The sequence below is a fragment of the Parus major genome, chromosome 1 (genome assembly GCF_001522545.3).
Source record: "Parus major isolate Abel chromosome 1, Parus_major1.1, whole genome shotgun sequence".
NCBI classification, from domain to species: Eukaryota; Metazoa; Chordata; class Aves; order Passeriformes; family Paridae; genus Parus; species Parus major.
In genome coordinates, this window is record NC_031768.1 from 1,175,654 (window position 1) to 1,187,333 (window position 11,680).

Consider the following 11,680-nt stretch of genomic DNA (forward strand, 5'->3'; position numbering starts at 1 on the left):
CACCTCCCACTGTCCCAGGAGCTCCCAATGTCCAGCCTGGCCTTGGGCACTGCCAGGGATCCAGGGGCAGCCCCAGCTGCTCTGGCAATTCCATCCCAGCCCCTGCCCACCCTGCCAGGGAACAATCCCTGCCCAAAATCCTATCTATCCATGCTCTCTGGCAGTGGGAAGACATTTCCTTGGGTCTTGTCCCTCCATTCCTTGGGAAAAGTCTCTCTCCAGCTTCCTTGTAGCCTCTTCAGGCCCTGGAATCTGAATCTGGATCCCAGCCTTACACAGCCAGCTCAGAATTTAACTTCTAAAAATCCTCTCCTGTAAAATGCGTTCTGTCTTCATCACTGCTCTTACACATGAGAGCAAAACTGAGCTCAGCTTATTGGCACTGGGTTGTTTTAAATAATGAACCATGTTTGGGTTCAGTGTTCTCTATCTCATTTATGTTGTTGGAAGGCAAGAATTGGGAAAGGATGTGTTTCCTATGGGATCAAGGAGAGCTCTGCCCACCCTGGCTTTGACTGGATGGGGTTTGAGTAAATCCAGCTGTGTGGCTGGATTGTGGCACTGCTGGATTGTTTGTGGGGAACTTTCCCTTTTTCCCGTGAAGGAGAATTAGGGAATTTTTTTAGGGGGAACCTCCTGGCTCTGCACAAGTCCCTGGCAGGAGGGGACAGCCGGGGGGGTCGGGCTCTGCTGCCAGGGAACAGGGACAGGAGGAGAGCTCAGGCCTCAGGCTGGGCCAGGGGAGGCTCAGGGTGGGCAGCAGCAGGAATTTGCCCATGGAAAGGGAGCTCAGGCCTTGGCAGGGGCTGCCCAGGGAGCTTTGCAGTGCCCATCCCTGGAGGTGCCCAAGGAAGGGCTGGACGTGGCACTCAGGGCTCTGCGCTGGGGACAAGGTGGGGATGGGGCACAGCTGGGACTCCCTGGGCTGGGAGGGCTTTTCCAGCCTCGGGATCCTGGGATTCTGTTATTCCCTAAGCTTTGTTCCTAAACCTTTCACCCCCATCCTCTCTGGTGAGCTGTCACAGCCTGGCTGTGTTTGTGTGGGAGCTTCCATTCCCCATCCCTTTGTGTTTGCTCAGGGTTGTTCTCCTTGTGGCTCTGGCACCATTTCAGCAGATCTGGGTTACATTTCTCCAAAATGTGGTCCCTGTTCAGTCCCCAAAGGTGGCACTGGGAGCCCTCCCTGTCCCTGCATTCCTGGTGATGTGCAGGGCTCCAGCTGTGCTCAGTGTCAGAGCACGCAGGACACGCTCCAAGAATCCAGGAATTCGACTGGGAGCTTGTGTCCTATTCCCTGCACCTCTCCCTCTGCTCACTCTCACTTATTTATAACCTTACAGCTGTTCCCTCTTCATAAAACAGCCAGATCCTCATGCAGAAGGTGCTCCCTCACTCAAGAAATCATGGTCCAAATCCCCTTTTTGCTTCAGCAGTGATGTGTTTGAACATGTCCCTTCTTTCTGTCTTGGATTATTTCATTTTGCAGCTCCACAGATCTCTTAATTACTTTTTAGATTGATTTTTTTTTTCCCCTTTGAGCTATTAATTCAAATAAATAACCTTGAAAAGGTCAGAGTGGAGCTGATTTTCCTGGTTCTCTTATGCTTCCTTTATTTCATTGTTACCCAGGGCTTGGGAGAAAGCTCTTTTTTGTCTTGGGGGCTGCAAGAGCATTTTTAACAAATAACTTCCTTCAATTCTGCTGTAAATAGATTTTCTCCAGCATGAAAAATGCCCTATTTACCCATTTTGCTTTCAAAGTCCTTGTCCTTTTTTAGTTCCTAACAAATAGAGGTAGGTGATCTTTGGGGAATTTCCACCGCTTCCCCCTTTTTTAACCTCCCCTCTGAGGGAAGGATTTATATAGACAGCTATATTTAGAGAAGCTCTTCAGCAAGCTGGAGAGGAGTTGTTTGAGGATTTCCTGCCCTTCCCTTTCCAGAGTTGGCTTTTCCTAGGGTGGCCTGTGCATAATTTCTGTGGTGAGCTGGACACTCCTGTCCCTGTCACCTTCTTTCCTCCTTTCTGCCATAAATAGAAATAAAAATCAACACTGCAGCTGCCCATGGGAATGATCTTGTTCACTTTTGTTGGGTTCTATTGTCATCTTTGCCTTTTTTTGTTGTTTTTGTCTGTTTATTTTCTCTCACCCCAAGATACCATGGATTAATTATAATCTTGCTGGACAGTCCTCCTCAGGAATTTTCATAGACTTCTAAAAAACACCTTTTTGAAGGTTGTTTTGATGATCTGAACCCAAATTCTCTCTCTGTGCTGAGGGATGTGTTTCTTGGATTGACTTTGCAACAACTTTCTCCTTCCCTTTTTTAATCTCCCAACCCAATTACTGCAAAAGGTGTTTCATAATGTGCTTTTTCTACTATAAATACATTACCTGTAGATAATTTTGGAATTAGAATAAAGCAGTTAATGAGTTTAACCAGAAATAAAGCCAGTAGAAATAGGCAGAGGTTTTTTCTTAACCAACTCACTGACATTTATCCCTCTGTAACTTCAGGTGTAGAAAAGTGTTTGAGTCTTGAGTTTGTATTTGAATCTTGTGTCTTAGGTTTCCCTGACATCTTAGAAAATGAGCACTCATTCCTCTGCTTCTGTTTGGAACAGGAAAAGATTCTTCTGGAATAGCTGGAAATCCAAACCAGAGCTGACACTGCAGCCCAGACATGAGGTCTTCAATTTTTATTATCAGCTGAGTTTATTCTTTACAGTAAATATCTGTGTTACCATACAGAGCATTGCAGTGCAAAGTGTGCTGAATGAATGCTCTGATAAATATTTCTAACAGTCTTTATGTCTGAAAATATCTCAGAATTTCCCAATAGTGGGCTTCTAGAACTATGGAATCCTCTTTTGAGAGGCCCAGGCAGCTCTTTGTGCCCCATTCCCTTTTCCATGGAACCAGATCCTTCAATTTATTTCACTCACATCTTTCTGAGGAATGCAGAAAATACAATGTGGAAAATGTAACTTTAAAACACAGCTTTTTATAACCACAAAGCAGAACTTTTCACACAATTCCAGGATGGTTAATTAGGCTCTGTTTGTCTGTCTGGGCACTGGGGGGGTGAAATACCTGCAGGGTTGTGAAGCACTGAGAACTTGTGTTTGCTGCTGCCCCACCCAGCTCCTGCCCCTTTTCCATGGAGTCACCCTGTGGGCATTCCTTGGCTCCATCCAGGGCATGGTGTCATTTGGAAAAACCAGTTTGTGTTGCTGTGCTCTGATTTCTTTACTGTAAATAAGTCTGCACATAATCCTTGTGCAGTTCATTCTGTCATCCCACAGATCTGTTCTCGTTAACAAATTGCTTTGTGCAGATGATTTCCCTGCTGGAGGAATGTATTTATTTCTCTTACATCTTTTTGAGGAATGCAGAAAATATAACCTGGAAAATGTAACTTTAAAACACAGCTTTTTATAACCACAAAGCAGAACTTTTCACACAATTCCAGGATGGTTCAATTTGGAAGAGACCTTAAAGATGATTTAGTTTCACCCTCCTGCCATGGGCAGGGGCAGCTTCCACTATCCCAGGCTGTCCTTGGGACACTTCCAGGGAACCAGGGGCACCTTCCACTATCCCAGGCTGTCCTTGGGACACTTCCAGGGAACCAGGGGCACCTTCCACTATCCCAGGCTGTCCTTGGGACACTTCCAGGGATCCAGAGGCACCTTCCACTATCCCAGACTGTCCTTGGGACACTTCCAGGGATCCAGAGGTACCTCCACTATCCCAGACTGCTCTTGGGACACTTCCAGGGATCCAGGGGCACCTTCCACTATCCCAGACTGCTCTTGGGACACTTCCAGGGATCCAGAGGTACCTCCACTATCCCAGACTGCTCTTGGGACACTTCCAGGGATCCAGGGGCAGTCACAGCTTCTCTGGGAAAGGTGAACATGAGGTTTTCCTTTCTCTGAAAGGAAACCTGGGCACGGTTGCTTTTTGTAAATCTGACAGGATTTCTCATGAAGTAAAATTCCCTGGCAGACCAATCCTACTTTGCAACACTTTTCTCCCCAGAATCCTCTAGTCTGAGCACTGGGAGCCTGGCACACCCACTCATTCCTCTAACTTAGCCCTATAAATTCTTCCCATGCCAAGCACACCCAGGTCACAAACACAGGGAGGAGAAGGGAGGCAGAATTATCACCCAGTATTAATGTTAAAGAAATTTTAGGAAGAAATTTACTCAGAGGAGAATGAGGCCCTGGCACAGGGTGCCCAGAGCAGCTGGGGCTGCCCCTGGATCCCTGGCAGTGCCCAAGGCCAGGCTGGACACTGGGAGCTGCTGGGACAGTGGGAGGTGTCCCTGCTATGGCAGGGGGGCACTGGATGAGCTTTAATATCCCTTCCAACCCAAACCAGTCTGGGAATTTATAATTTTTGTTTTGGGGTTATTTTTTAAATTTTTTTAAATTTTTTTTTGTGGGGAGCAAGGGTTTGTTTTTGGCCACTAAAATGAGAGTAAGGCTTGTGCAGGGCTTTGGAGGCAAATGGCTTTAACTCAGTGCCCTCACTGCTGGCTCTGGGTGAGCAGGCAGCTCAGAATCATGGAATAATTTGGGATGGGGCACAGCTTCTCTGGGCACCTTGTGCCAGGGCCTTCCCACCCTCACAGGGAGGAATTTCTTCCCAATATCTGCTCCAGGTTTGTGCCAGTGCCCACAGAGCTTCCTGACCCCAAATATGCACAGATAACTCTGGAACCTGTTCATGCCTTTCTGGCTGCTCCTCCCTGTCCTTTGGCAACCCCCAGCACAATGAACCCTGTGTGATTTTCATTGTAGATAACTCCAAGATGTTTATCCCTGTCGTGGGGTGAGGCAGGATAATTAACATGGAGACAGGAATAGAAGCTGTGTGTTGATAGGAAAAGAGCAGCAGGTCTGGAGTGGGAGTACAGGGATTACACAAAGAGCACCTCCAAGGGCAGCTGTAAAACCTGCCAGGGAGGAGGGAGAATGGACTGGATTGTTCTGATTTATGGGGTAATTTTATTGATTTAAAGAATTCCCAACATATTTAACTTCACACTCATTTTATTTCTCTGATTGTTCACTTTGTTGTTGTTGTTATTGGTATTTCTGGTGACTTGCCCTATTTCTGCTTCTGTGGTCTCACTTCTTCTCTCCTGTGTCTGTCCTGTTCCACTGCACATGGAGATGAAATTGTGGGGCTCATTATGGCATTCCATCATTCTGTGTTCACACTATTCCATATATTTATTGGACTCTCTGATTGTCCTTCCAGCCCCCAAAAATGTTCAAAAAATGATCTTTGTCACATTTCTGTCCTTGGGAAGTGCTGGAGGATCTTTCAGGTGATCTTGGTGTTTGGGAGCACCTTGTCTGCAATTTTAGAACTCAGTTTCCAGAATGTGAGCCCAGGAATCTGCAGCTTTCAAGGGAAAGGTGAAAGCTGAGAAAGTAGAGCTGACCTTGCTGTCCTGTCCCACTGCTGTGACACCTTTGCTTTCATTCCCAAAGAGCAGCAGCACCATGGAACCATGGAATGGTTTGGGTTGGGAGGGATTTTAAGGATCATCTCATCCCAGCCCTGCCATGGCAGGGCCACCTCCCACTGTCCCAGGAGCTCCCAATGTCCAGCCTGGCCTTGGGCACTGCCAGGGATCCAGGGGCAGCCCCAGCTGCTCTGGCAATTCCATCCCAGCCCCTGCCCACCCTGCCAGGGAACAATCCCTGCCCAAGATGCCAAGATCCAGCCCTGCCCTCTGCCCCTGGCAGCCATTCCCTGGCTCCTGGCCCTGCAGCCCTTGGCAATTGTCTCTCTCCAGCTTTCCTGGGGCTCCTTCAGGCCCTGCAAGGCCACCCTGAGCTCAGCCCAAAGCTTCTCCTGGCCAGGCTGAACAATGGCAGCTGGGCCAGCCTTTCCTGCCAGCAGAGCTGCTCCATCCCTCTGCTCATCCTGGAGCCTCCTCTGGGCTCTCTCCAGCAGCTCCTGTGCAGGTGATTTTTGCCCTTGTTCTGGCTGTAGCTCACCAGGGAGGCTCAAAGAGAGGGCAGCAAACTCTCCAAAGGGAGATAAGGGAGCAGAAAAGGTGCCCTCTGATAATATCAGAACATGAAATCCAGGACTCCTGAGGTGCTGCAATGTTCCTGTCCCAGCCAAGGTCTTTGCACAGGGGTACCAAACCTTCCAGGAGCTGAGCCCGTGGAGGGAACATTGCAACACTCTGGGTTTGGCAATGGGGCTGTTGTAACTTTGTCTTGTGGTTTCCACATCAGCTCAGGGCTCTCCACACCAAACCCTGCCTTAAACAACCTCTTCTTTACCTGCTCCAGGGGCACTGGGAACTGGGGCTTTTCTTTTGACAAAATGCTTGAGTTTGATATTAATAACTCAAAGTGGTTTATTTAATACACTGAGAGACCTGAGCTGAGCTGGAGGAGGAGCTTTGGGTGGGATCTTGGGCAGGGATTGTTCCCTGGCAGGGTGGGCAGGGGCTGGGATGGAATTGCCAGAGCAGCTGGGGCTGCCCCTGGATCCCTGGCAGTGCCCAAGGCCAGGCTGGACATTGGGAGCTCCTGGGACAGAGGGAGCTGTCCCTGCCATGGCTGGGCTGGAAATGAGATAATCCTTAAAATCCCTCCCCACCCAAACCTTTTTGTAATTCCATAATTTCTCACCCAACCATGTCAAAAAATCACGATGATTGTGGCAAAATGGAACATTCCAGGAGTGATTTTTTCAGAGTTTTAAAAAGGCAAGTTAAAAACATTGTGTCTTATCAGTAGGACTTAAATGTTTCTTTTAAATCTGGAAAACACTGTGGAAAAATTCTCAGACCCACTTGGTTTGTTTGTAGCCAGACTGGATTAGATGACAAATTTTGAAGGGTGGCTCCTGAAGTCATTTTCCCTGGCTCTCACTAAATTGTAGCAGGGTGATCAGAGAGATTTTTACTGTTTTACTTTTCCTGGGCTCCAGGGCCAGCAGTGTCCCCCAGAGGTGCTGCAGTGACCCAGCTTGGGGCAGGAACCTGCTCTGCTCTGCTCTCTCTCAGAGCTGCAGCGTTGTGCAGCCTGTTTTGTGCTCAGGTGATTCATGGCCATTCCTTCCAGGTGAGCATCCCAACCTCTGCTTTATGGAGTCATTGCCTGCTCCTTCCACATCCCAAATATCTTGAGGATACCTGACAGCAGATTCCAGGTCAGGGATAGGATTTAGGATGTGCTCGGCGTGGTTTTCTGGGCTCAGAGATGTCAGGGCTGATTGTGAATCCTGAATTTCTGTGTCTGCCCAGTGCAGAGCTCTCATCCCATCCTCCCTGATGGAATTTATCCCGTTTTTCCCAGAAAGGAGCCTTGGCAGGATGGATTCCCCATCCCTGGAGGTGTCCAAGGAATGTCTGGATGTGGCACTCAGTGCTCTGGGCTGGGGACAGGGGGGTGATGAATCAGTCACAGGTTGGATTTGATAGCCTTGAAATGCTTTTCCAACTCCAGTGGTCCTGGGATTTTTAAGTGAGGACTTCCAAGAAAAGGTTTTAAGAAATTGTATTTTATTCTTTTCATGCTGTGGTAACTTTTAACCTAAGAACAGCAGAGAATTTGACTTTAAATTTAGCAAGTAGACCCCCGAAAAATGGAGAATAGTCTTCTAAAAATCAATTTACTTTTAAAAAATTTTATAAACTTTTGAATAAACTTTATGTGAAAAGTTAAATATTGGTGAAATCAGGTTTTAAACTTGGGACTGTGCACTTTTTGCAGGTCTTCCTTAAAACTTGGTGCTTCTGTCATAACCCTGTGTTAAAACAGAGTGAACTAAAGGCACTCAAGATTTTGGCTGCATTATCATTTTGGGGCATAGAGAGTTCCAAATAGCTTGTGAAATCTTCAGTTTATAAACTTCATTAATTACTTGAAATGGTGATGAGTTTTTTTAATGGTTCTTGATTAAAAAAAAACCAAAAAAACACACGAAACAAAAAAGCTCCCAAAAATGATCCACAAAAACCTGTGTTCTGTGCTGCTTTTTTTGGGAAATGCTTTGAAACTGGGATACAGGTGTCCCAGAAAATGTCAGGAATTTGGGTTCCACACCTTGCTCCCTGCTGCTGTGTCTCAGGTTCTGGTATAGATTGCTGAACAAGCCCCTGGTAGGAAAAAAGAAGCAAAAATTCCCCTTCCTAATTCAAAATATTGGAGTAAAAAACCCTCACTGAAGTAATGATTATTGTGGCTTTATCTAGGATTTTTTATTATGAGTTCCTCTAGGATTATTTATGAGTTTCTAAGAAGTTTTTAGGGAGAGAAAAGATCTGGAAATTCCTCAAGCAGCCCCCAACAAAACCCTCCTGGCTTTATGAGGCTGGGAAAGAGTTTTTAATAAGACGAGAACGGTAATTAACCCACGGAATCTCTTTGAAGAAGCTTCCAAATAAATCCTCCTTGTGCTGGGATGAGAATCATTTTCCCAAATCAATCTCAAACTTCAACCTGTGAGCATTTCATGTGGGATTTATTTTCCATCCCCAAGGAATCAGGAATTGGGCACTTTTCCTGCTCCCTTCGCTCCATTCCCGGAGCGTTCTGCCGAGGCAGGAACATTTTCCATCCCAGCTCGGAGTGGGAGCTGCATGGAATTACTGCCAGTGGAAACTATGCTGCAAGATCCTGGCCACAGCAGCTGCCCTGCTCAGCTCAGCTGGATTTTCCATGCTCCTGGTAATTAGCAGAGGGAAGCTGACTAATTGCTGACGTCACCTCTTTCCAGTCCCGCTTATATTTTGTTCCCGACTCCCTCGGAGCGTGCAGGAATTCCCTGTCACACTCGGGATGCTCTGAGAGCTTTGGAGTTTTATTTTTCACCAAGAGCTGGTTTTGCTTTATAAACTCTACGTGCAGCAGGCAGAGATCTTGAAAATCCTGGGATTTCTGCTGGGTTCCAGCTCCGAAATGCATTTCCGTAATTTCCATTACAGTTTCAGCTCGCTCATCGCCTGCCTGGCGGATGGGGAGATCTTCACCCAGCCAGAAACAAGGGTACGTTTCCTGCCTTTATCCCTGCCACTTCCTGCTGCTCCAAACGGGATTTGCACTTGGAAAGAAATTCCAATTTATCCTGAAAGTCTTGCAGCAGCCTGATGTGATGGGGATGATTCCAGCTCTGGGAATGATTCAGTTTTAGATTTGTGTGGTTGGGAAAATGATCTCAAAGTTTTCCCTCCAGACTGCTTTGGCTGTGTTGTGTATTCTGAATTTTCAGCAAATATTTAATTCTAGTTTTGGTAGCAAAATCCACTAATTTGTGATCCATTTGCTGCTTCTCCTGGGATTTTCTTTTTTTTTTCTTGGTAAAACGATAAGAAATCTCCTTGGGTCTGTATTCAGCTGATTTGCAATAGAAAATAAGTAATAAATAATGTAAATATAAAATAATATAAAATATCAGTCCTGTTACAATGAATTGTTAATCAGTTCTGTTAGTGAGTTAAGTGCTAAGATACCTTAAGTATCTTAAATAGTGTAAATATTTAATAATGTAAATATAAAATAATATAAATAAGTAATGTAAATATAAAATAATATAAAATATCAGTCCTGTTACAGTGAATTATTCCTGCTAAGATGCCTTAAGTATCTTAAATATTGTAAATATTTAATAATGTAGATATAAAATAAATAATGTAAATATAAAATAATATAAAATATCAGTTGTGTTAGAGTTGTTACTGCTAAGATACCTTAAGTATCTTATTTAATAATGTAAATCTGAAATAATATAAATAATAAGTAATATAAATATAAAATAATATGTAAGTCCTGTTACAATGAATTGTTGCTGCTAAGATGCCATAAGTATCTTAAATAAATAGTGTAAATATTTAATAATGTAAATATAAAATAATATAAAATATCAGTCCTTTTACAGTGAATTGTTACTGCTAAAGTACCTTAAGTATCTTAAATAAATAGTGTAAATATTTAATAATGTAAATATAAAATGATATAAAGTATCAGTCCTGTTAGTGAGTTGTTACTGCTAAGGTACCTTAAGTGTCTTATTTAATAATGTAAATCTAAAATAATATAAATAATAAATAATGTAAAAATAAAATAATTTAAAATCTCAGTCGTGTTTCAGTGAATTGTTACTGCTAAGGTACCTTAAGGACAAAAACAATTTAATCTTTTTCTTTAGTGTCATAGTGCCAAAGTGACATTTCTGACCTCTCTAATCACATTTTAATTTAAAATTCAATAATAAATAAATACATTTTTAAAAGTAACAGATCTCTCTGGGTTTAAACACGAAATGGGAACTTGGAAATGCCATTTTTGGGTGTATTTTCATCCTGCTCCTGTTTCAGAGCTCATTCTAAAGAAGTTGGAGAAGCAGAACAGCTCTGATTTTAAAATCTCTTTGAAATGCAATGATTTTATACCCAGCTGCGGTGAGTGGAGCTTCTCAGGGAGGAAAACAAAATTCTGAATTAATTTCTGCCTTCTTAGGTAATTTCCCTGCTTTTTTTCCCCCCTCCTAATTCAAAATATTGCAGTAAAAAGCCCTCACTGAAGTAATGTTTATTATGGCTTTATCCTGAGTTTCTAGAAAGCTTTTAGGGGAGGGAGAATATCTGGAAATTCCTCAAATCTGAATCCTGACCCCGTTGGAATAAAACACTTGGGAAGGGCCTGGCAGCTCCAGAGCCTCCTCTTGTGGCTTGGAGTCCTGCAGGGAGAGTAAAAACACTTCCCATAAATTCAATTTAAAATAGCAGGAAGGCAGGAGATGTTCATGGGCTTCATTCTGGCTGCTGAGTCACTGAAAAAAATCACATTCAGCTTGAAAATCAGGATTTTTTCCCATTATTTCTCTGTTAAAACTTGTGTCAGTTTGCTTGAAATTTGAATATTTGGGCAAAAGCTCAAAAAAACTTTTTTCAAGTTTTTTGGGTATTGACTTTTTTAAGAAACATTTCTTTTCAACATCTCACTGTTGCTAAATCCAGCATTTATCCCTGATAATAACACACTAAGTGATAATATCATTTATTAATGATAATAATCTCTTTGATAAGGTAGAAAACTTCATCCTAGAAAGGAAAATGAACAAAGCTGTTACAATAATGAATATTCAAGAGTGGTACTTTGCCCTTATTGATAACTTTTTATTTCTAATTAATTTCTTAATTTGGTTATTATTAATTATTAATTAAGTATTATTAAATACTTATTTATATATAAATAGAAACATATAAAATATAAAATATAAAATATATAATATATAATATAGAACATATAATATATAATATATAATATAAATATATATAAATAGAAATAGAAATGTGAATATAAATGTAAATATATAATATTATATATAATATATTATAGAAATATATAAATTATAAATCTTATTAAATATATATAAAATATTAATAATTATTAATTAATTAGTGATTAATGCTGATTTTTTTCTCTCCTCTTTTCTCTCCAGGCTAAATTTGAATCCCTGTTCCGACCCTATGACAGGGACATCACCTTTCAGTATTTTAAAAGCTTCAAAAGAGTGAGAATAAACTTCAGCAACCCTTTGTCTGCAGCAGATGCCAGGATCCAGCTGGACAAGACAGAATTCCTTGGAAAAGAACTCAAACTCTATTTTGCTCAGGTAAAAATAAAAAAAAAA

At 42.8% G+C, this 11,680-nt stretch overlaps 1 protein-coding gene across 6 annotated transcripts in view; it reads left to right on the forward strand.

Annotated features, from left to right (window-relative positions):
• Positions 1-11,680, forward strand: part of RCAN1 (regulator of calcineurin 1) — a 36,053-nt gene that overhangs the window by 16,379 nt on the left and 7,994 nt on the right. For 2 of the 6 annotated variants that reach the window (XM_015638491.3, XM_015638509.3), the window contains exons 2-3: positions 8,973-9,033; positions 11,489-11,662. In XM_015638491.3, the coding sequence (XP_015493977.1) occupies positions 8,973-9,033; positions 11,489-11,662 (235 nt within the window). Of the gene's footprint in view, positions 1-6,698; positions 9,034-10,361; positions 10,446-11,488; positions 11,663-11,680 lie in introns of those variants that run through there. The other 4 variants (XM_033517702.1, XM_033517736.1, XM_015638516.3 and 1 more) reach the window with 4 other exon arrangements.